This window comes from Dipodomys ordii, unplaced genomic scaffold (genome assembly GCF_000151885.1).
Source record: "Dipodomys ordii isolate 6190 unplaced genomic scaffold, Dord_2.0 Scaffold110, whole genome shotgun sequence".
Taxonomy (NCBI): Eukaryota; Metazoa; Chordata; class Mammalia; order Rodentia; family Heteromyidae; genus Dipodomys; species Dipodomys ordii.
The window spans coordinates 5349113-5372174 of record NW_012267326.1 but is presented as its reverse complement, the minus strand read 5'-3'; the positions used below and the strand labels follow the sequence as shown (position 1 = coordinate 5372174).

The following is a 23062-nucleotide window of genomic DNA, read 5'->3' as shown; positions in this document are numbered from 1 at the left end:
ATCCCCGACTAGGGAAAGTTCAGAATTGAGTTTCAACGGGGGTCCGGCCGGGCGCGGGGGGCGTGGTCAAGAAGGGGGCGTGCCCAAGGCGTGTGGAAGGCGGGGCTGGGGCGGAGATAGTCGGAAGCGGGGGCGGAGGCTCAGGAAGTGACGCCCCCAGCCCCTCCCCCGCGCTCCGCCAAGGGGACTTTTGTGGGGAGAGCCAGGTCCGCGGCGCAGATCCGACGGCGGCGGCAACATGGAGAACGGAGCGGTGTACAGCCCCACCACCGAGGAGAACCCGGGCTCCGCCAGGGGCGCCCGCGGCTTCGCTGCCTACTTCTCGCTGACCCGGCTCCCGTGGTATCGACGCGTTCTCAAGGGCTTGCAGCTGGTGAGTGAGCTCCGAGGGACGGGCCGGAGCCCGGGCGAGCTCGAGCCCTCGGGGGCGGGGGCCGGGGCCGGGGCCCCGCGGGCTTGGGAGGCCGCTCCGCGCGGCCGCTCAGCCGGGGTGCTCGGAAAGCAGCCGTCTCCACCCCCCAGTTCCTTCCCCCTCCGCCTGGGCAGAGGGGCGGTGCCCTCCGCCGGCCGCCTGTCCGCGCCCCGTCGCGCCTCGCGTTTCGTCCCCGGGGTCCCCCGCGGGCGACCTCGGGCCGCCGAGCGTGTTTGGGAGGGCGCCGGAAACGGGCCGGGGAGACCCTGCAGGCCCCTTGGGACGCCTTTCGCGGAGCCTCCGCCGCGACCTGGCCTCCTCCGCCGGCGGGCACTTGTATCACCCCTGGGCCGGCCTGCGGGCTGCGGAGGGCTTCCTGTTGATCCTTCCCGGCGTTTGCGGGTTTCCTGGAGCTGCCTCGCGGCGAGGGCAGTGCCGCTGCTTCTTGATGGATGGTAGTCTTTTACGTGTGGGCTCGAGGTGCGAAGTGCCCGGGCAGTCCAGGTCGCCACACCTAGGAGAGGGACTTCAAGCGCATTTTCGGCAGTGATAAAGTACCGTAAACTTAGGAGAGTATCTTGGAGATTGAATTTAGCATTCAATCGACAATTCCTCTTCAGCCCCTGTATACTGTTTCAATCCCTGAGGAGTATTTTCTGCAAGAGGAACAAAATCAGAATACTTAGGATGTTTATGGGTTTGATGTCCCTTCCTCCCTTCTTTCTTCCTTCCTCTTTCCCTTTGCTTCCTTCCTGTCTTCTTTTTTTTTTTTTCTTTTCCTTCCACCCCTCTTTCTTTTTTTCCTTTTTTGCCAGTCCTGGGGCTTGAACTCAGGTCCTGGGCGCTGTCCCTGAGCTGCTTTTGCTCAAGGCTAGCACTCTACCACTTGAACCACAACACCAGTTCCAGCTTTTTCTATTTGTGTGGTACTGAGGAATGGAACCCTGGGTTTTGTGCATGCGAGGCAGGCACTCTACAACTAAGCCACATTCCCAGTCGTTCCCCCCCCCCCCTTGCTTTCTCTTTCTCTTTCCCTCTTTCTTTTTCTTTCCGTAAGCCATTCCAGTTAAAAATTTGCTTACTGGCTTCCTTAGGGAGAATTTAAAATTCTCACAACTGAGATGACTAGTGATTAAATTCTTAGAATTCAGATGACCTACTTTTATTGGCTAAGAAAGATAGCAGTAAGAAAGTTGTCTCTGCTTTCAGCCACCAAAATGATTGTATCTGGGGACAATAGGGAAATCACTTGGAGACCAGGGATAAAGTGCTCTGTGGAACCCAAGAGTTATTTTGTCCTGTGTGCCTCTCCAGCCTCCCTCCAGTTAGGTCCACCTTGGTTTCCTTTAGGCTCTCAGCAGCCATCAGACTCTTTGTCCTTGCACTGTCTCTTTGCATAACCTGTACCTAGACCAAAAGGGCTTTCTTCATTCTTCCCTTTGCCAGTTCTCACCTGACTTTTTTAATATCAACTGTGTGTTTCTGCAGTAGAGTATAAATGTTTCTACATGAATAGGGAAAAGAAGTGCCCTGGGTCTGAAGCATTCTTGCTGATCAAAAGAAATCAGTGTTGGTCTGCTGTTCGTAAGTCTATTTTTAGATTGCTTTTGTATTTCTTCTTTAATCAGAAGTAGTAAGTCTAAAGTAAATTTCTGTTACTCTATGTGGCTTAGTAAATTCCATATCTTCAGAGCAGAACACAACTTGAAATTTCATTGTAGAGTTTTTTTTTATTGTATGCAGAGGTCAGTCATTTTGCCTTGAAAAATTTGTAAGAGGGTTTCTGTTTGTCTCCACTATTCCCTAGGACATGGGAAAAGAATAAAAGCTAATGTGTCTTGGTGAAATTGATTTGTTTGTAGTTAACTCATAATGCTAAAAGGATGCTTTCTTTACTATGGAGTTTTAAAATGATTTTTCAATTTTGCTTTTTCATTTTTTTTTTGGGTGGGGGGGTCCGGTCGTGGGGCCTGAACTCTGGGCCTGGGCGCTGTCCCTCAGCTCTTCAGCTCAAGGCTAGCCCTCTACCACTTGAGCCACAGCGCCACTTCCGGCTTTTTTCTTTTTGCTTATGTGGTGCTGAGGAATCGAACCCAGGGCCTCATGCATGCAAGGCAAGCGCTCTACCACTGAGCCACCTTCCCAGCCCTTGCTTTTTCATTTTGATGGTTATCTTTTTGTTCCTGCCTCATTTGCTTTCATGTTATCTCTTCATAATAACAATATATTAAAGTTACCCAGAAAGTCTAAGGAAGTGATAGATGAACTCCTTCTAAATTGTCATCCAGCCTAAGGCAGTAGGAAAGCTCTTCTTTGTTCTCACTTATTCTTTGCATTCTTTTTTTGTTGGTTGCAGGGCTTGAACTCTGGGCCTGGGCACTGTCTCTGAGCTCTTCAGCTCAAAGCAAGCGCTCTACCACTTGAACCACAACACCACCTCCAGTTTTCTGGTAGTTTTTATTGGAGATAAGAGTCTCATATGAGGATTTCCTGCCCTGGCTGGCTCAGCCTCCTGAGTAGCTAGGATTCCAGGTGTGAGCCACCAGTGCCCTAGCTTTTTTTTTTTTTTTCCAGTCGTAGGGCTTGAACTCTGGGCCTGACTGCTGTCTCTGAGCTCTTCAGCTGAAGGCTAGTGCTCTACCACTTTTGAGTTATTGCACCACTAGTGGTGTTTTGGTGGTTAATTGGAGATAAGAGTCTCATGGACTTTCTTGCCTGTACTGGCTTTGAACTGCGATCCCCAGATCTCAGCCTCCTGAGTAGCTAGGATTACAGGCGTGTCTGGCTTGTTTTGTTTTTTTGCTGGTCCTGGGGCTTGAACTCAGGGCCTGGGCTCAGTCCCTGAGCTTCTTTTGCTCAAAGCTAGAACTCTACCACTTGAGCCATACCACATTTCAGGCTTTTTCTGTTTATGTGGTACTGAGGAATTGAACCCAAGGCTTCCTGCATGTTAGATAAGCACTCTATCATTAAGCCACACCCCCAGCTCCATTCTCTGCGTTTAGATTGTCTTACTTTAGATGGCTTATTTTTAAAAACTAAAAAGAATTGCAGATACCCAGTAAGGAACTGTATGGAGAAAACCATAATCAGAAAAGGAAGCTCAGTATTTTAGCAAGGAACCTACAACCCTATGAAATTGTGTTCAAAATGTCATACTTTACCAGGTACTGGTGGCTCATGTCTGTAACCCTAACCACTTAGGATGAGATCTGAAGACCATGGTTCAAAGCCAGCTGGGGCGGGAAAGTCTGTGAAACATTTACCTCCAGTTAACTACCAATGGAGCCAGAAGTGGAGCTGTAGCTCAAGTGGTAGAGTGCTAAAAAAGCTAAGGACCAGCACCAAAAGAATAAATAACTAGTGTACTTTTATGTGTTTGATTCTCAAATATCCCAAATGAGAAGTGAAGTCTGCACTACAGTTTAAAAATCAGATAATGTGTGTTTGGAAAATTCTTAACATTAAAATCTTAGGAGATTGAATTAGATTACCTCTGAGGTTCTGTGTGCATGTGCCAGTCCTGAAGCTTGAACCCAGGGTCTGGGAACTGTCTGAGCTTTTTTGCTTAAAGCTAACACTCTACCATTTGAACATACCTCCTCTTCTGGCTTTTGGTGCTTAATTGAAAATAAGAATCATGATTTTCCTGCCCTGCTTGGCTTTGCACTGAGATCCTCAGATCTCAGCTTTCTGAGTAGCTAGGATTACAGGCGTGAGCCACTGGCACCAGCTTTTTTGTTTCACTCTTCAAAGGTTTATTTTTCCAAATCTCTGGGGCATAGTGGGGCTTACTGGTACAAAGCTCACACCTGAGGGGTACAGTGTGGAGCTTATGTATACACAGGAGATAAGAGTAGAACTTTTCTACTTGAATTTTGTCAAAGACTTACCCAAAATATAATCATTCTCTAACTTGTAGCACATCCTTCCATAGCTGAAGAAGACTCTAACCGTTGACCAAACAATGTAGGAAGTTACTGGATTCCTAAGTTTTATGCATTTTTAAAGTGTATTCTGTATACAGCTTCGTCCTTATGCTTGTTTATTTAGTGCCTCTCTTAGGGCCTGGTCTGTCCCTAGTCTGTTTTGCTCACAGCTAGCGCTCTCCTATTTGAGCCAGAGCTCCTTCTGGCTTTTTGGTGGATAATTGGAGAAAAGTTTCACAAGCTTTTCCTGCTTGGGTTGGCTTAAACCACCATCTTTAGATCTCACCCTCCTGAAAGAGTAGCTAGGATTCCAGTGCTACCAGTGCATGACAGTATACATCCTTTTCTATTTATTTTTTATTTTCAACTAAACCAGGTAGACACATTTATTGCATCTCATAATCTATTGTTCTGACACAATTGCAATCCATCATTATATTTTATTTTGTGAGTTTTAAAAATTTACCTTGATGAAATTATTTCTGTACTAAAGAGAACTGACATTTGGCAACCTCACAGCATTCTTACAATAAGGCAGGTTCTGCCTGGCCATCCTAAGGGAATCAGAGCACAAAGTTAAATCTGGATGTTTACTAGTTTTCAACTCCAGTTTTAATGGCACTACAAACTATCATCTGTATGAAATTCTCTGCTGCTTCCCCATCCCACATAACACTATTCAATCTGTAGTACACTTTTGTATTGACTAGTTTGAAGTCAACAGTGTAATATGTTTGTGTGAGTACAAGTTCAGTGTACAAGAACAATAAGAAAACCATGTTTTATATCATGTAACTAAGCATTCAATATATGTTGTTGGTTATGGGGCTTGAACTCAGGGCCTGGGTACTGCCCCTGAGCTTTTTTGCTCAAGGCTACCACTCATCACTTTTTCTGAGTAGTTTATTGAAAATAAAAGTCTCACAGACTTTCTTGTCTGGTCTAGCTTTGAACTGTGATCCTCAGATCTTAGCCTTCCCAGTACCCAGGATTACAGGCATGAGTCACCAGCCCCTGGTTCTCAAATCTTAATTACATGTGTTAACTTGAAGATGTGAAACCCCACAAAAGTTCACCCCTCCTCCTCCCTCCTCCTCTTTCCTTTCCCCCTTCCCTGCCCCCCATCCTGGAAGCTTGATTGATAATTTCCTTAATTGTATTTGGGTAACATTTTGTCATTAGAAGGTACTTAACAGGCTGGGAAGATGGCTCACTGGTAGAGTGCTTGCCTTGCATGCATGAGGCCCTGGGTTTGATTACTCAGCACCACATAAGCAGAAAAAGCCAGAAGTGGAGCAGTGGCTCAAGTGGTAGAGCACTAGCCTTGAGCTGAAGAGCTGAGGGACAGCGCCCAGGCCCAGAGTTCAGGCCCCAGGACTGGACTCCCCCCCCCAAAAAAAAAAAAAAACCTAAAGAAGGTACTTAACATCCTATAAGCAATATTTAGTATGATGACTTCATGCTATTGAGAGCAAACTATTTATCCTTTTTACACATGGGTTATATTTGCTGTTTATTTCTTACCTGACATTTTCTTCCTATCCCTGACCATTTTGAATAACTCATTTCTTGAAGTTTTTTTTTTTTTTTTTTTTTTTTTTTGGGTCCGGTCGTGGGTCCTGAACTCTGGGCCTGGGCGCTGTCCTGAGCCCTTCAGCTCAAGGCTAGCGCTCTACCACTTGAGCCACAGCGCCACTTCCGGCTTTTTTCTTTTTGCTTATGTGGTGCTGAGAAATCGAACCCAGGGCCTCATGCATGCAAGGCAAGCAACTCTACCACTGAGCCATCTTCCCAGCCCCTGAAGTTTTTCCTTTATCCATTTTTAAACACAAAAAAACAATCTGCTTGTAAAATTTTTTAAAAGGACAACTAACTGGGGCTGGGAAGGTGGCTCAGTGGTAGAGTTGCTTGCCTTGCATGCATGAGACCCTGGGTTCGATTCATCAGCACCACATAAGCAGAAAAAGCCAGAGGTGGCTCTCTGGCTCAAGTGGTAGAACACTAGCCTGTAATTACACCTGTAATCCTAAGTACTCAGGAAGCTGAGATGTGAGGATTACAGTTTGGAGCCAGTGAGGCAGGGAAGTTCATGAGACTCCTTATCTCAAATTAACCACCAGAAAGCCAGAAGTGGAGCTGTATCAAGTGGTAGAGCACTAATCTTGAGCAGAAGAGCTCAGTGACAGTTCAAGTCCAAGGGCTGGAACACACACAAAAATTAAATACATGCCATCCTTACACTTTTACTACTAAGATCATGGTTTGATTAGCAGTTAGAGTATGTTTACAGTAAGGCTGCCTTATTTGCAGTTATTATACACAGTTTTGACAAAGCATGGTAAAATAATGTATCAAAAGAAATTTCAAAACCAAAAATTTTAAATTTCCAAGTGCACATTGTGTGGCTCAATTGAAGCAGAAGAGTGCTCAGTCAGTCCTGAGTTATTGTCAGTCTTGTTTAAATCATTGTGTGGTCCTTTTGTTTTCTGCCCTTAATTATATGAAAATTTGCTTCCCCAAGGGCAAATGGTGCCCTGGTAAAAAAATGAATGTGCTTAATTTAAATGATTAGGTAAAAATATGAGATCTGTTGAAAGGTGCCATGTCTTTGGTGGAAGTCGGGCAGTGTTAATGGGGTAAAAATGAATCAAGCATGTGAGGTACAGCGCTGAAACAACTCATCCCAGGCGTGAGTAGTTTTTTCTTAGTGGTATTCTCTTAGAACCATAGTCTTGCCCAAGATCTGCTGTGTACTTGCTTTTAAAGTTGTTCTGAGGTTTTTCTTTTCTTTTCTTTTCTTTTTCAAATAACATTCTTTCTGACTTGCTGATGCAGAGATGGTTGCTCCTTTCCTCCTATTCTGGAGTTGTGAAATTCTCTGCTTAGTCCTCTGCTTTTGTCTTCTAACTTACTAAGCCAGGCAGCATTCTCTGCACCTCCATCTAAAGTCCATTTTCTCTTGCTACTCTTCATGCAACCACACCTGAGTCCTTCATTTTCCTCACTGTCCCAATCCAGGTAGGTCAACTACTTTATTTCCTTAGATTTACCATGCAAAATATTGACTTTATAATTTGTTTTTCCTACTTCCACCCCATTTTTCTCTTCCTGTACAGATCTGTGTGTCTCGCATTTTGGCTTGAGTCTTGCTTTTCCAATTTGTCATGGTTCAGCTACTCTTGAGATTTTTCTTAATATATGGCGAATGCTCAGTTACATGATATAAAACATGGCCTTCTTATTGTTCTTGTACACTGAACTTGTACTCCACACAAACATATTACACCGTTGGCTACAAACTAGTCAATACAAAAGTGTACTATAGACTGAATAGTGTTATGTGTGATGGGGTGGCAGCAGAGAATTTCATACAGATGATAGTTTGTAGTGCCTTTAAAACTGGGGATGAAAACTAGTAAACATCCAGATTTAACTTTGTGCTCTGATTCCCTTAGGATGGCCAGGCAGAACCTGCCTTATTGTAAGAATGCTGTGAAATTGAAGCGTTCGTAAGTGTGACTTCAATTAATAGATACAGAGCAGGACTGGTTGGTTACTTGAGACTGACTGCCTCTGAATGGCTGCATCTTGTACTTTTCTTACCCAGACCAGACAAGAAACTTATGTCATGTGCTAAAGATAAGACATTTTTGTCAGGGAGTCTTCAGGAAGTAGTCCTAATAATCTTTTTTTTTTTGGTCGTGGGGCTTGAACTCTGGGCCTGTGCACTGTCTCTGAGCTCTTCAGCTCAAGGCAAGCGCTCTACCACTTGAGCCACAGCACCACTTCTGGTTTTCTGTTGGTTAATTGGAGATAAGAGTCTCATGGACTTTTAGGCCTGGTCTGGCTTTCAGTGGATTCCTCAGATCTGCCTCCTGCATAGCTAGAATTACAGGTGTGAGCCACTGCTGACCAGCACATGTTCTGTACTTTTTTTGCACTAACATGTTTTCATTTCTTTGTAATAAAAGCCCAAGAATGCAGTTGCAGGGTCACAGGACAGATACATGGTTTTTTTGTGGGTTTTATTTTGGGTCCAGTTGGGGGGCCTGAACTCTGGGCCTGGGCGCTGTCCCACAGCATTTCAGCTCAAGGCTAGCGCTCTACCACTTAAGCTACAGCGCCACTTCCAGCTTTTTTCTTTCTGCTTATGTGGTGCTGAGGAATCGAACCCAGGGCCTCAGGCATGCAAGGCAAGCGCTCTACCACTGAGCCACCTTCCCAGCCCAAGATACATGCTTTTTTTTTTGAAGGAAAATTATTTTTTAGAGCAGCCATGTCAATGTTGAATTCTTATTATGCACTATGAAATATATCTGTTCGCTTTTGGTACCAGCCTTGCTGCCATTGGTGTGTATGATTGCTTCCCCTGGCCTTGTTGGGAGTGAGGTGGCATTCCGTTTAGCCACAATGAATAATTCATCAGGCATTTTCATGGTTTGGGCACCCAGAAGGAAACTCCCTTGGCTTCCACAAAAGTGCACCAGCTACCAAGTGAATCACTCTACCTTTTTTTTTTTGGCTTATGATCAAACATAAGAATCAAACATCATGGGGCTGGGAAGGTGGCTCAGGGGTAGAGCGCTTGCCTTGTATCCATGAGGCCCTGGGTTCAATTCCTCAGCACCACATAAGCAGATAAAGCTGGAAGTGGCATTGTGTCTCAAGTGGTAGAATGCTCACCTTGAGCTGAAGGTGAGCTGTCAGGCCATGGGACTGACAAAAAAAAATAATCCAACATCATGAAAACTAATATTGACTGTAGAAAGTAATTGTTTCTATGAAAAATATATTGAATGCTTTGGGAAAGCAGAAAGGCAAGTTACTTAAATATTCATCAGCTGAGAAATTTCTTAAGGCCAGCAAAACTGGTCTGACTGTGGAAAGGTTCTGTTTCGCAAGTATCCAAGACCTTGCTTCACTTTCACTGAAAGTAAAAACAGTCTAGAAGTGCTGGTTCATAAATGATGAAAAGGTATTTGTAAATATGACATATAATTTGAAGATGCACCTAAAAAATTTGTAAATGAATGTACCTTTTTGTTTCAAGTGAAAATAAAGTACTTCAGCTGGACATCAGTGGCTCACACCTGTAATCGTAGATATTCAGGAGGATAAGATCTGAGGATTGCAGTTTGAAGCCTTCTGGAGAAGGAAAGTTCATGAGACTCTTACCTCCAGTTAACGACCAAAAAGCCCGAAGTAGAGCTGTGGCTAAATTGTTAAGAGTACTAGCCTTGAGCAAAACAACTCAATAGCACCCAGGCCCTGAGTTCAAGCCCCTGGACCAGGACCAAAAAACAAAATAAAACAGGGTGGTGGCTCATGCTAGTGGCTCATTGCTGTAATCAGCTACTCAGGAGGCTGAGGAGTGAGGATCATGGTTTGGAGCCAGCCCAGGCAGAAAAGTCCCCATGAGAATCTTATATCCAGTTAACCACTCAAAAACCAGAAGTGGAGCTGCAGCTCAAAGTGGTAGAGCACTAGTCTTGAGCAAAAGAGCTCAGGAACATCACCCAGGCCCTGAGTTCAAGCCCCACAACCGACCACACACACACACTCACACACCCACACCAACCAACTTAGAGTACATGTGTATTATTCTATGTCCCACTTTGTCCTCTTCCTGACTGCATCTCTTAGTGATTAGCCACTCTTCTTTATTACTACTACCCCTAGTCACTATCTTCCCTGATTTGCTACTTCAGCTTCCCAGTTGGTTATCTGCCCCAAGTTTTACACTAGTTCCAATTTCCTCTCAATTTTGGAGCTAGAATGGTTTATGAAGTGTAAATCTTGCCGGGAGCTGGTGGCTCATGCCTATAATCCTAGCTACTCAGGAGGCTGAGATCTGAAGATGGCGGTTTAAAGCCAGCCTGAGCAGAAAAGTCTGTGAGACTCTTATTTCCAATTAACCATAAAAAGCTGGAAGTGGCCTGGGAAGGTGGCTCAGTGGTAGAGCGCTTGCCTTGCATGTATGAGACCCTGGGTTCGATTTCTCAGCACCACATAAGCAGGAAAAAAAAAGCCAGAAGTGGTGCTGTGGCTCAAGTGGTAGAGTGCTAGTCTTGAGCTGAAGAGCTGAGGGATAGCACCCAGGCCCAGAGTTCAGGCCCCACGACTGGACCAAAAAAAAAAAAAAAGCTGGAAGTGGAGCTGTGGCTCAAGTGGTAGAATGCTAGCCTTAAGCACAAAAGCTCAGGGATAGCACCCAGGCCCAGAGTTCAAGCTTCAGGACTGTTCAAAAAAAAATCTTGTCAAATCTAAAACTGGGAGAGAGCAAGGGAAGGGGTGACATTGTTCAAAAAGAAATGTACTCATTACCTGATTTATGTAACTGTAACGCCTCTGTACGTACCTAACAATAAAAAAAATCTAAAAACTTATCAAATCCAGAGCTTTTAGAGTAGTTGATGTGGGGACTTACATCTGGCCTCTGCTTACCTCTGTAGACTCATGTAATAATTGCTTACTGCCTTCTCCTTTCTTCAAACTCTGTATGTCAGTTATGTTGACTTAATTGGTTTCCACAGTTTGTGAATCAGGTAATATTGGGGAATTGTGCTCTGATTTCTCATCTCTAGCCTTTGGGTATATTGTTTGTCTGCTAGTAACTTCTGTACCAATCTTTTACTCCAGAACTGATTTTCTGTCCTTCATGTCTCCACTTTCCTCTAAAAGTCCCTCTGGTGTGATTTTCTTTTTCTTCTTTTCTTTCCCTCCCTCCTTCTTTCCCTACCTGCCTTCCTTTCCTTTCCTTTCTTTCTTTCTTTTTTTTTTTTTTTTTGGTGTTGGTTGTGGGGCTTAAACTCAGAGCCTGGATATGGTCCGTGAGTTTTTTGCTCAAGGCTAGTGCTGTACAACTTTGAGCCATAGTGCCACTTCTGGTTTTCTGATTAATTGGAGATAAATCTCACACTTTCCTACCTGGGCTGGCTTTGAATTGCGGTCCTTAGATCTCAGTCTCCTCCAGTGCCCAGCCGCCTCCAGTGCCCAGCTGGTGTGCTTTTCTAACATCCTGATTTCCATGCAAGCACAGTATTGTCTAAATTCTGCCTATATGTCCTTAAAAGCACTTTCACTCTTTAGTTGTGTGTAGGTGGAGTTCTGATTTTATTTGTTATAGTCTCTATAAATTGAGTAAAGAGGTGGTAGGCTGGCTTTGAAAAAAGATGGGTCTTGTTAACTTGCCAAGACTGGCCTTAAACTCTTGATGCTCCTTTCTCAGTTCCCTCATTAGCTTGGGCTACAGGCGCATACTGAATATTATGGGTGCTCTGAAAAACTTGTAAAATGTTTCACTTCTTTTGTAGCTGCTGTCTCTGCTGGCCTTCATCTGTGAAGAGGTTATACCAGAATGTACTTTGTGTGGAGGACTATACTTTTTTGAATTTGTAAGCTGTAGCGCCTTTCTCCTGAGCCTCCTCCTGCTGATTGTGCACTGCACTCCACTGCATGACCGTGTTGATGCGGGAAAGGTCAAGTCATCTGTAAGTGGGGGAGGTCTAGTCCCTATAGTAAGGGCATAAAACACTGTCTTAAAATCTTGTGAGCTTTTATTGTGTATAATATATGCTTTCAGAATTTAATACTGTGAAGAGACACTATCCATTATTCCAGTTCTCTGCTTGTAATCATCTTGCAAAAGATGTAAGGTGGTGATAAGAGTGGCAAGACTTGGGCTGGGAAGGTGGCTCAGTGGTAGAGCGCTTGCCTTGCATGCATGAGGCCCTGGGTTTGATTCCTCAGCACCACATAAGCAAAAAGAAAAAAGCCAGAAGTGGTGCTGTGGCTCAAGTGGTAGAGTGGTAGCCTTGAGCTGAAGAGCTGAGGGCCAGTGCCCAGGCCCAGAGTTCAGGCCCACGACTGGAAAAAAAAAAGAGTGGCAAGACGGCAATAGTTTACTTATTGGGGCTTAGTTTAATTATCTTAAAATGTGTCTACTATTTTAAACTTTTCTTTTTAAAACTTATTTCTCACATTACAGTGTCACTTATTATGAGTTGTATGACTATTATATGTCAAGCATTATGCTACATGTCAGAGATAATAGTAATGAACTAATAGCTATTTCTGAGGCTTTTCCATAAAACAATGTCCAATTCTATGCTTTGATTTCATTTTATTATGAAAAATGTTACCTGTAGTGCATAAATAATGCATTTGTAGGGGCTGGGAAGGTGGCTCAGTGGTAGAGTGCTTGCCTCGCATGCATGAGGCCCTGGTTCTATTCCTCAGTACCACATAAGCAGATAAAGCCGGAAGTGGTGCTGTGGCTCAAGTGGTAGAGTGCTAGCCTTGAGCTGAAGAGCTGAGGGACAGTGCCCAGGCCAAGTTCAGGCCCCACAACCAACAAAAAAAAAAGAATGCATTTGTTGATTTCTTGTTAAGAAATTTCTCTTGTATTTACTGTATGTTAGGGAAGTATTATTTTCACAAAATTAGAGATACTTTTTTTGGGGGGAGTAGTGGAATGTGAACTCAGGGCCCCAATAAGACAGTCTGCTAACCCTATTTGTAAGGTTTGGATTTGTGGGGTGGCAGATGAAATAATTTACTTAAGTCTTGAACTTAATAAGAAAGAATTGAGCAATTTACTTCTTCAGTAGTATTTGAATTGTCAATAGTGATCTGTGCAGAATTATGTATGTTGATATAAATGATATAAATGTTGATACAAAGGAACTCACATCTCTGAGGGTAAGCATAAAAATTGTCATAGAATCCAATTGCTAGTGACTCACACTTAAAACTCTAGGTACTCAAGAAGGCTGAGATCTGAGGATCACAGTTCAAAACCAGCCCAGGCAGAAAAGCTCATGAGACTTAAATCTTTTGGCAAAAAGCCAGAAGTGGAACTGTGGCTAAAGTTAGTAGAGCACCAGCTTTGAGTAAAAAAGCTAAGGCACAGTGCTCAGGCCCTAAGTTCAAGACCCAGTACTGGCATAAAACAGCCACAGAAATCACCACTGGGCTTTGGTGGCTCAAAAATGTAATCCTCACTACTCAGGAGGCTGAGATCTGAGGACTGCGGTTCAAAGCGAGCCCAGAAAGGAAAGTCTGTGGGCTCAAAGCATGGATAGAATTTGAATGCCAAGTTTATTGAAAAGTTACATGTTTGGGATATAAAAGTAAGTCTCAATGACTTCAATAGCTTTTGAAATTAAAAAAAAATGTTTCCATGAGTCTAACTATACTTTATTCCTTCTGTGTGCACAGGATTTTTATATCACGCTGGGAACAGGATGCGTATTTTTGTTGGCGTCTATCATTTTTGTTTCTACTGATGGCAGAACCATAGCTGAAGTTGCTGCAAGTGTAGGTATTTTGTATCTGTAACTGCTTATTTTCATTTCCTTAGAGATAGAGAATTTGGGAAGTACTAGGTGAGTTTTACAATATGCGAAGGTAGTTTGTCTTTTATTGTTTAATATTAATTTGAATAGAAAACCTAGAAGTAAATAAATATGATAGTCTTAAAAACACAGAATCTGAACACTGATAGCTCATACCTGTAGACCTAACTATTCAGGAGGCTGAAATCTGAGGATCTCAGTTTGAAGCCATCCCTGGCAAAGAAATCTGTAAGACTATCTCTAGGTGGGTGCTGGTGGCTCACACCTGTAAGCCTAGCTACTCAGGAGGCTGAGATCTGAAGGTCATGGCTCGAAGCCAGCCTGGGCAGCAAAGTCCCTGTGAGACTCTTATCTCCAATTAACCACTTAACAACCAGAAGTGGTGTGTGGCTCAAGTGGTAGAGCACTAGCCTTGAGCACAGATAGGCTAGGGACAGTATCCAGGCCCTGAGTTCAAGCCTCATAACTGACCAAAAACGAAACAAAAACCCAACAAAACTATCTCTAATTAACCACCAAAAACTCAAGTGGTAGAACATTAGCTCCTCTCTAGCAAAAATGCTACGGGATGGTGCCCAGACCCTGAGTTTCTGAAATTCAAGTCCCAGTACCAGCACAAATCAAATCAAAACAAAACAATGGTGACATTGATCAAGGTGCATTACATTCATTGACATGTTGAATTGAAATTCCCTTAGAAAATAGTTTTTAAAAAGCCCAAAGGAAAAAAACATGCAAATTTTTCCAATATATAAATCACATGTTCAGAAAATTTTTGGAAGTCTAAAGAAACTGTTTAAAAGTTTAGTTTTGTTACCAAAAACCCATTGTTCAATATATGAACTATAGAAATGATAAAAAATTTTTATCATTTATAAATTTTTCCACAGCTATATGTCAGGTACTATTCTAGGAATATACAGGAGACATAACTCAACAATTCAGTCCCATAAAGAGATAGGTAGAGGAATAAATGAAGTATAATAAATGAAGTATATAAAAATGAACTGGTAGAAATTCATCTAGATAGTGAGGCTTAATAATACTAGGTCTTGAACTCAGGGCCTTGTGCTCCACTGTGTAGCCCTTTTGCATTTTATTATTTTTAGTTTTTATTTTAGTTTTTGTTTTTCTCCAGATAGGGTTTTGTGTTTTGCCCACATCAGCCTCAGATACCTTTGTCAAAAACCCTTGTCTTCTGAGAAGCTGAAATGACAGGCATATGCCACTACACTCAACTAGACCACAGTCTTTAATAGCTAATACATATGCTTACAATTTTATCAAGACTGGGGAAACAAAGGAGGAGGCTACAATGCTTGATAAGAAATGTACTCATTATCTTGCCCATGTAATTGTAACCCCTCTGTATGGTATTTTCACAATAAAAAGAAAAAAGAAAAAAAACAATTTTATCAAGACTGTCTTCTAAGGAGCACTAGGCAGGAATAGTTTTGTTATTTTTTTGTTTTTATTTTTATTTTTTTGCCAGTCTTGGGGCTTGAACTTAGAGCCTGGGCACTTTCTTTAAACTTTTTTGCTCAAGGCAAGTGCTATATCACTTGAGCCACAGCTCCACTTCTGGCTTTTTGGTGGCTAATTAGAGATAAGAGTCTCAGAGATGGGCTGGGAAGATGGCTCAGTGGTAGAGTGCTTGCCTTGCATGCATGAGGCCCTGAGTTCTATTCCTCAGCACCACATAAGCAGAAAAAAGCTGGAAGTGGCACTGTGGCTCAAGTGGTAGAGCACTAGCTTTGAGCTGAAGAGCTGAGGGACAGCACCCAGGCCCAGAGTTCAGGCCTACGACAGACAAAAAAAAAAAAAGAGTCTCAGAGATGTTCCTGCTTGGGCTGGCTTTGAACTTCAAGCCTCAGGTCTCAATCTTCTAAATAGCTAGGATTATAGGCATGTGTTAAAAGCACAAGGCTAGGAATAGTTTTTAAGGAAGTTGATTTCCATGTTTTTAACCTCCATATATAACTTTTCCTTTAATATATGTGAGGACTCATCTCTGGAAAGGAATTCAGCCAGTTCTTTTCCACTTTCCCTTTTACAGACACCGTCACTCCTTAAAAAAGAAAAATGTACTTGCCTGTCCCAAATCTTAACTGTTGTGTATTGCCTTAAATTATAAAACAGAACAAAACACACTTTAGTACATCAAGTACAGCAAAGGAACAATTAAAAATAAGGATCTAGGTTTTGGTGGGTTTTTTTTTTTTTGTTATTGTTTTTTTCCAGTCCTGGGGCTTGAACTCAGGGCATGGACATTGTCCCTGAGCTTCTTTTGCTTAAGGCTAGCACTCTACCACTTGAGCCACAGTGCCACTTCCAGCTTTTTCTGTGTATGTGGTACTGAGGAATAGAACCCAGGGCTTCATGCATGCTAGGCAGGCCCAGCCCAAGGATCCAGTTTTTATCTGTCAAGATTTATGTTTAGAATTCAATTTCTGGATTTCAGAAAAATAACACTGTAATATATTATAAATTACACAATAGTTTTAGAGGGCCTGGGACCACCCTGTAATAGAGAATGCTGTTAATGAGGCAAAATACACAAATAGTTGTAGTATGGAGATGACTAAAGGATATAGGGTTCATGTAAATTTTGAATCAAGTGAATGATAAAAATGTAGACTTTTTGTAGGTTTCTGGGTTACACAATCGTAGTCAAGGATCATGAACCCAGTCTGGTACCATTGTTGTGAATGACAAACAGTGGGATAAATCCTTGCTTGTTAGCTTGTTTCCATTAGCATTTTGCTTTTAATCAGTTAAGGTTGTAATTAATAGAGTTGCTAGCAAATAATAGAATATTAAAATTACCTTTATGATAAAACAACATAAAAGGAGTTCAGAGAGTTACATGGCAACGATATATTTACCTAGTCGTGTGACTTCAGTTTCTTAGCACTTTACACATGTAAAAAACATAAAATGACAGCTGAGTGCCAGTTAAATACCAAAAAGCCAGAAGTGGAGCATTAGCTCAAGTGGTAGAATACTAGCCTTGAATACAAGTTTTAGGTAGTACCTAGACACTGAGTTCAAGCCCCAGGCCCAGCGCAAAACAAAAAACAATAAAAGCTACCCCCCCTTAAAAACACAGCTACAATTGTGTTCCTTGACTGGTTCTTGCAATGAGTGTCACCTATCCATTGATACATAAACCAGTCGAAGAGAGTATCACAGTTTGAATAGGGTCTTATATTAATTTCAGTTTATATACTTATTTTTATCACAATTGTGATATGGTGATAGATAAAATACAAGCACAAAATATTCCTATAAAATTCTGGAGGGTAAATGAAATGAAGTTAAAGGAAAATTGAGTTCTAAGAGGAAAAATCAATTTTTTTTTGTTTTCTTTTTTGGTACTGGGAATTGAACCCAGGACGTTGCACTTGCTAGGCAAGTGCTTTGCCACTGAGCTACATCCCAGCCTGGGAAAATCAAGTTTTAAAAGACAAGTCCATACTTATGTAGGTGAAGTCTCCAATTGTTTCAGTGTTCAGTTTTCTTTGGACATATTTAATATAGTGACTGGTAGTTTGAGATGCCAGTAATAGGCTGGAAATTGCCTTTTTTTTTTTTTGTAGGTCGTGGGTCTTAAACTCTGGACATGGGTCCTGTCCCTCAGCTCTTCACCTCAAGGTTAGCACTCTACCACTTGAGCCACAGCGCCACTTCCGGTTTTCTGGTGGTTAATTGGAGATAAGTGTCTCATAGATTTTCTTGTCCAGGCTGGCTTTGAACCTTGATCCTCAGATCTCAGCCTCCTGAGTAGCTAGAATTACAAGTGTGAGCCACTGGTGCTTGGCTTAGAAATTACCATATATATATATTTCTTTTATATATGTTTACATTATGAAAAAAAATAAGGACTTAAAGGAATCAATTTAAAAGGCAAGTAAATAAAAACTGCAAAGTATGTGAGCAAAAGACCAGAAGATAACTTGTCAGGATTGTGTGATGTAGAGGGTCTAGTGGGACTGAAGCTCTGTGGTGAGGACATTGTGGCAGAGATGACATGTGGTCTGTATTTGAAGTATTTCGGAAGCTTACCAGGGAAGTGAAGGGATGCATACATGCCACAAAAACAAAACACACTCCAGACTAGAGAAAGATTGGTGGGAGTGGGCTGATAAGTTGGCTTTGCTGGGGGCACCCTGGTTATTCAATAGATTCAAGAAAGCAGTTTCGTTAATTGGGCACCTGTGGCATGCCTGTAATCTTAGCTACTCAGGAGGCTGAGATGTGAGTATTGTGGTTCAAAGCTAGATTGAGCAGGAAAGACTGTAAGACTTTTACCTCCAATTAACCACCAAAAAAAGGAAGTAGAACTGTGACTCAAGTGATAAAATGCTAGCCTTGAGTGAAAAAAAAACTGAGGAACCTCATAAGCCCTGAGTTCAGGCCTCATAGTATTGACACAGACAAACAAAAAACATCAACAATGAATGATAGAATGTGATTTCTTTAGAGAGGTTGGGAAAGTAAGAGTCAGGAGGCTGCAGCAGATTGCCATAGAATGTTAATGGTCGTAGAGGTGCAAGCCAGGCATGGTGTACATCTGCAGTGCCAGCACGCAGGAGGCTGAAGCTGGAAAATCATGAGCTCAAGGCCACTTGGGCCAGAAATGGTTCCCCCATATGCAGTTGTGGAGTGGAATCATCACCTACTGTAATGTCCCTTTTAGCTTCCATTTTCCTTAAGGGTTTTGCTAGTTGAAAAAGCTAAATTTGAAGCCTGGTCTTCTGTCTGTCAATAGAATTCTCAGAATGTTTAGTCACATGTTAGAAGAGACAATGAGGAAGTGATTTAAGGAAGAGGAAGTAGGTAGTGGCGTCATGTTGCTGTGTCATTACGGTGTGACAATTACCTGGAAAACTTTTAACCTCTTTTTTTTTTTTTTTTTCCAAAATGGAGTTTCTGTTTGACTTCAGTAACTTATTCCATTTTCACCTGGCCTGAGTTGCCTATTTAATCACATGTATGGTCAGTCTAACCATCACTAAAAAATCCTGTGTTTCATGTCATTTTTAAGGATTTTATTTTTTCCTCTACTGAGTTTGGTTTTATAGATTGACATGTCATGTATGCTGTATATTTAGGATAGGATATTTGGACTGTTGTGGAATACTTGCCTAGCATACATTGGGCCCTGGGTTTGATCCCCTGTATCACAAAAACAAAAGGACATTAATAACTTGTGAAACTTTGACTAATAGCTGTTATTCTGGACATTTTTTGTGACTTCTTTCCATTTTTTGGAGGAGAGGAGGCATTACTGGGGTTTTGAACTCAGTTCCTCACACTTGCTAAAGTAGGTTCTCTACACTTGAACCATTCTACCATCCCTTTTTGTGTTTTTTTTTTTTGTGGGTCATGGGGCTTGAACTCTGGGCCTGGGCACTATCCCTGCACTCTTCAGCTCAAGGTGATTGCTTTACCACTTGAGCCACAGCACCACTTCCGGCTTTCCTAGTGGTTTATTGGAGATAAGAATCTCATGGACTTGGGGCTGGGAAGGTGGCTCAGTGGTAGAGCGCTTGCCTTACATGCCTGAGGCCTTGGGTTCCATTCCTCAGCACCACATAAGCAGAAAGAAAAAAGCTGGAAGTGGCACTGTGGCTCAAGTGATAGAGCGCTAGCCTTGAGCTGAAGAGCTGAGGGACAGCGCCCAGGCCCAGAGTTCAGGTCCCTGACCGGACCCCCCAAAAAATAAATAAAAATAAAAAAAGAATCTCATGGACTTTCCTGCCTGGGCTGGCTTTGAACTGTGATCCTCAGATCTCAGCCTCCTAAGTAGCTAGGATTACAGACGTAAACCACCAATGCCCGGCAATGTTGGTTACTTTTTGAAATATGTTTTTCTTTATGCTCAAGCTGTCCTGAACTGCATTCCTCCTAGGCTTTCCTGAGTCTCTGGGATGACAGGCATGTGCCACTGTGCCCAGCCATTGTGCTGCTTCTATAGTTGTTGGATGACAAGTATGCATGCCATTGGTTGAGATGGAGTCTAGTGAACTTTGTCCAGCCTCAAACTGCAATCCCTTGATTTCTGCCTTCCAAGCAGTGAGGATTATAGAGTCGAACCTCTGTGACTGACACTTCTTTCTGTCTTTTTCTTTTTTTTTTTTTTGTGCTGTTCTGGGGCTTGAACTCAGGGCCTGGACTCAGCTTTTTTGGTCAAGGCTAGTGCTCTACTTCTTGCTTTTTAGCGGTTGATTGGAGGTAAGTCTTATGGACTTTCCTGCCCAGGTGGGTTTGAAAAGCAATCCTCAGATCTCAATCTCCTGCATAGGATTACAGGTGTGAGCTACTGTTCCCAGCCACTTCTTTCCATTTTTTGATGGCCTAACTTTTTTTTCACCATTCAAAAGTAGTAGATATTGGATAAAATTGATAAATGAGCCAGGCACTGGTGGCTCACACCTGTAATCTTAGCTACTCAGAAGGCTGAGATCTGAGGATCGAGGTTCAAAGCTCAAAGCCAGCCTGGGCAGGAAAGTCCGTGAAACTCTTTCTCCAATAAAACACCACCAGAAAACCGGAAGTGGCTCTGTAGCTCAGGTGGTAGAGCGCTCGCCTTGAGCTGAAGAGCTGAGGGACAACGCTCAGGCCCAGAGTTCAAGCCCCATGACTGACAAAAAAAAAAAATTGATAAATGGTCTTGCTTGCTTGATGTACTCTCAGAGCTCAGTAGGAAATGTGAGATTGTATTTTGTTCTTCTCACGTACATTTTTCTTCTTTTGCTTCTCAAGTTTGGATTTATAGCAAGTTTTATGTTCCTGTTTGACTTCATTGCTATGTTGTATGAAAAACGACAAGAGGCCCAGCTGAGAAAACCTGAGACTATCAAAGCAGAAGCCCTCACAGAACCACTGAATGCTTAAAGCTGAGGAGCTATGAAGCAGAAGACTTCACCCACACCCGCCCTGGCACGAAGCTTTCATGTGTCTAACTGTTTAAGCCTAGGGCAGGGGCAGGAGGGCAGTGCTGTCAATATTGGACTTTATGGCTGTCACTGCAAATTAGGTTAGAGGGGTTTTTATTATTTTTTAAAAATTTGCTACTAAAATTGGTCTCAAATGCAGGATTTTTTTAGGAGAGAGGGATTGCTTGTTTAAACCACATAGGTCCACTGATGATAAATGATTATGTTGCTCTGCTACAGGGCATTCTGTTATGTGGCTTAGCTTCTAAATTACCATATAGTACTGTGTAAACAGCATGGTTGTATTCAGCCATTTAGAAGTTTGTTTTAAAATTAATTTGCTTAGCTATTAATGATTACTGTTGAAGGTTAGATTATGTTCTGTTATTAGAAAAGTAATGTTTATTTAAGAGATCCATATTTAAAATATTGGTGTTAGGGTTTTTTCTTAATATATAATACTTGGCCTTACTGTATCTCACTCAGCTTTAAACTTATGGTAACCGTTTAGGATACTCACTTTTTCTGAGACTTTGTATAGCTTACTATAAAATGTATGGAAGATGTTGGTATTTTATATGTATAAAAGCAACATCAGCAACCTCATGATTATATTGCACTTTGGTTGGAGATGTATAACACATAGAAAAATGGTAAAAATAGATACTACACCTAAAGACCAAAGAAAGGCTAGACTTTTGCCCACTACAGTGGAAATAAAAACAGACTTCAAATGCTTAGTGCGTATGTGAAGAGGTGAGTTCATATTGAGGTAGAAACCAGTCAGTCATCTTGTTGGCATGTGTTGTTTCTACTGAAATAATGCAGCTCTACAGGCTCTCAGGGTTTTCTTTGAGCTAGTCTTTTTTGTTGTTGTTGTTGTTGGTTGTGGGGCCTGAACTCTGGGCCTGGGTGCTGTCCCTCAGCTCTTCAGCTCAAGGCTAGCGCTCTGCCACTTGAGCCACAGTGCCACTTCCAGCTTTTTCTGCTTATGTGGTGCTGAGGAATTGAACCCAGGGCGTCAGGCATGCAAGGTAAACACTCTACCACTGAGCCACCTTCCCAGCCCCAGTCATCGTCTTCTTTCTTTCTTTCTTTTTTTTTACCCACAGCCCTTGATTTCTCTCTAGGTGCTCCTTTTTCTGACTTTGGGTCAGGATGGTCCATGTTCTGCTTCCCCATGTGAGGTGAGCTCTGACTCTTATTCTTGCATGTTGTAGTAATGTATTTAGGGTCCAGAATCTTGGGCCCTTGTACTTGGAGCAGTGTGTAGCAGTCACTTGTGGGTCTTACTTCCCATGTAAGCACTGCTGGAGTTTCTTCTTGCAGTGATTCTCTGGAGACCTTGTTCACTGTAAGACTACTGATGGTATAAAGGAATATACACGCCATTCACAAGACTCCATAGCTGGCCAAATTGTCTATTGCAGGTCTTGGGATATATGCCTTTTTTGCCCAACTTTACAGGCTAGAACTTTTTTATCCTCCTTCTAGAGTCTTGCCTAAGACTCCAGAACTACAGGTGTACCCATTAAATCTCCCTGTACTTTGGTAGGGGTTTCATAGGCTAGGTTTTCTCTGAAATAATGGAATCATGTTTCCAGGGATACATTTTAATGTCACCTCTAATGTCATCTTTTTAGTTTTTCAGCTGTGTATTTTCACGCTTAAGAAGGGTTTCAGTTATATGGCTGGCTCAGAAATGGGTCAGACATGGCTCTGCTCTGTGTTACTGAATCTATAACCAACTTGTGTCAGAGTGGAAGTCCTGGTGTTAGTTTTGGCATCACTGCTGCCTGCTTGGGACATAATGAAACCAATGACAGATGTTTTTTACTGGGCTTGTCATTTAAGCGAGGAAGAAGAGCTGGGCCTTGGGAGCAGAGTAAAGACTGATTCAAAGGTAGACAGCTGTAAAATTTCACATCGAACTCTGCTGTTGGTCATTTTAAATGTCACCGACAGCCATTTAGATCTCACAGCAACTTACACGGGCTATCTCACTGTCTCCATCTGTGTCAGTTTTCTATTACCGCAACAATATACCCAGACAGCAAACTTAGGAAGAAAAGAAGATTTATCTTGGCTCAGAGTTTTGGGGATTTCTGTCCATGGTCACTTGCCGTGTTCCTTTGGTGTTGTGGTGAGGTGTACCTCAGGTGGGGAGTGTGTAATAGAGGAAGTTGCTCACCTCATGGCACCCAAAAGCAAACAGAAAAAGTCAGAGACTAAGGCCCTCCAGTTGCCTCCAAGGGCCTAACACCTCCCACTAGCCCCCACCAGGAAAAGTCTCCAGCATCTGGCATCCCAGCCTTTGGGGGCTGTGGCAGCAGCTGTGCTCTGGGCGTGGTGGGGATTGGCAGGCATTCCAGTAGCCTCGGCCTCGCTGCAGCAGCTGCTCGCTCAGGTTTCCTTAGAGCAGAA

General features: G+C 42.6%; 1 protein-coding gene across 1 annotated transcript; it reads left to right on the top strand.

The window, feature by feature from the left end:
- Window positions 1–207: 207 nt before the first annotated feature.
- On the top strand, window positions 208–21571 carry Cmtm6 (CKLF-like MARVEL transmembrane domain containing 6). The gene is made up of 4 exons (XM_013028476.1): window positions 208–373; window positions 11655–11831; window positions 13561–13659; window positions 20466–21571. The coding sequence occupies exons 1-4, from the start codon at window positions 239–241 to the stop codon at window positions 20595–20597; spliced, it is 543 nt and encodes a 180-aa protein (XP_012883930.1). The 5' UTR covers window positions 208–238; the 3' UTR covers window positions 20598–21571.
- Window positions 21572–23062: the final 1491 nt, after the last annotated feature.

Bases quoted from the DNA above. Each gene is read 5' to 3' on its own strand.
- Cmtm6 (XM_013028476.1), top strand. From the start codon at position 239: ATGGAGAACGGAGCGGTGTACAGCCCCACCACCGAGGAGAACCCGGGC. The intron at 11,832-13,560 runs GTAAGTGGGGGA...CTGTGTGCACAG, and splicing joins CGGGAAAGGTCAAGTCATCT to GATTTTTATATCACGCTGGG. The intron at 13,660-20,465 runs GTAGGTATTTTG...TTGCTTCTCAAG, and splicing joins TAGCTGAAGTTGCTGCAAGT to TTTGGATTTATAGCAAGTTT.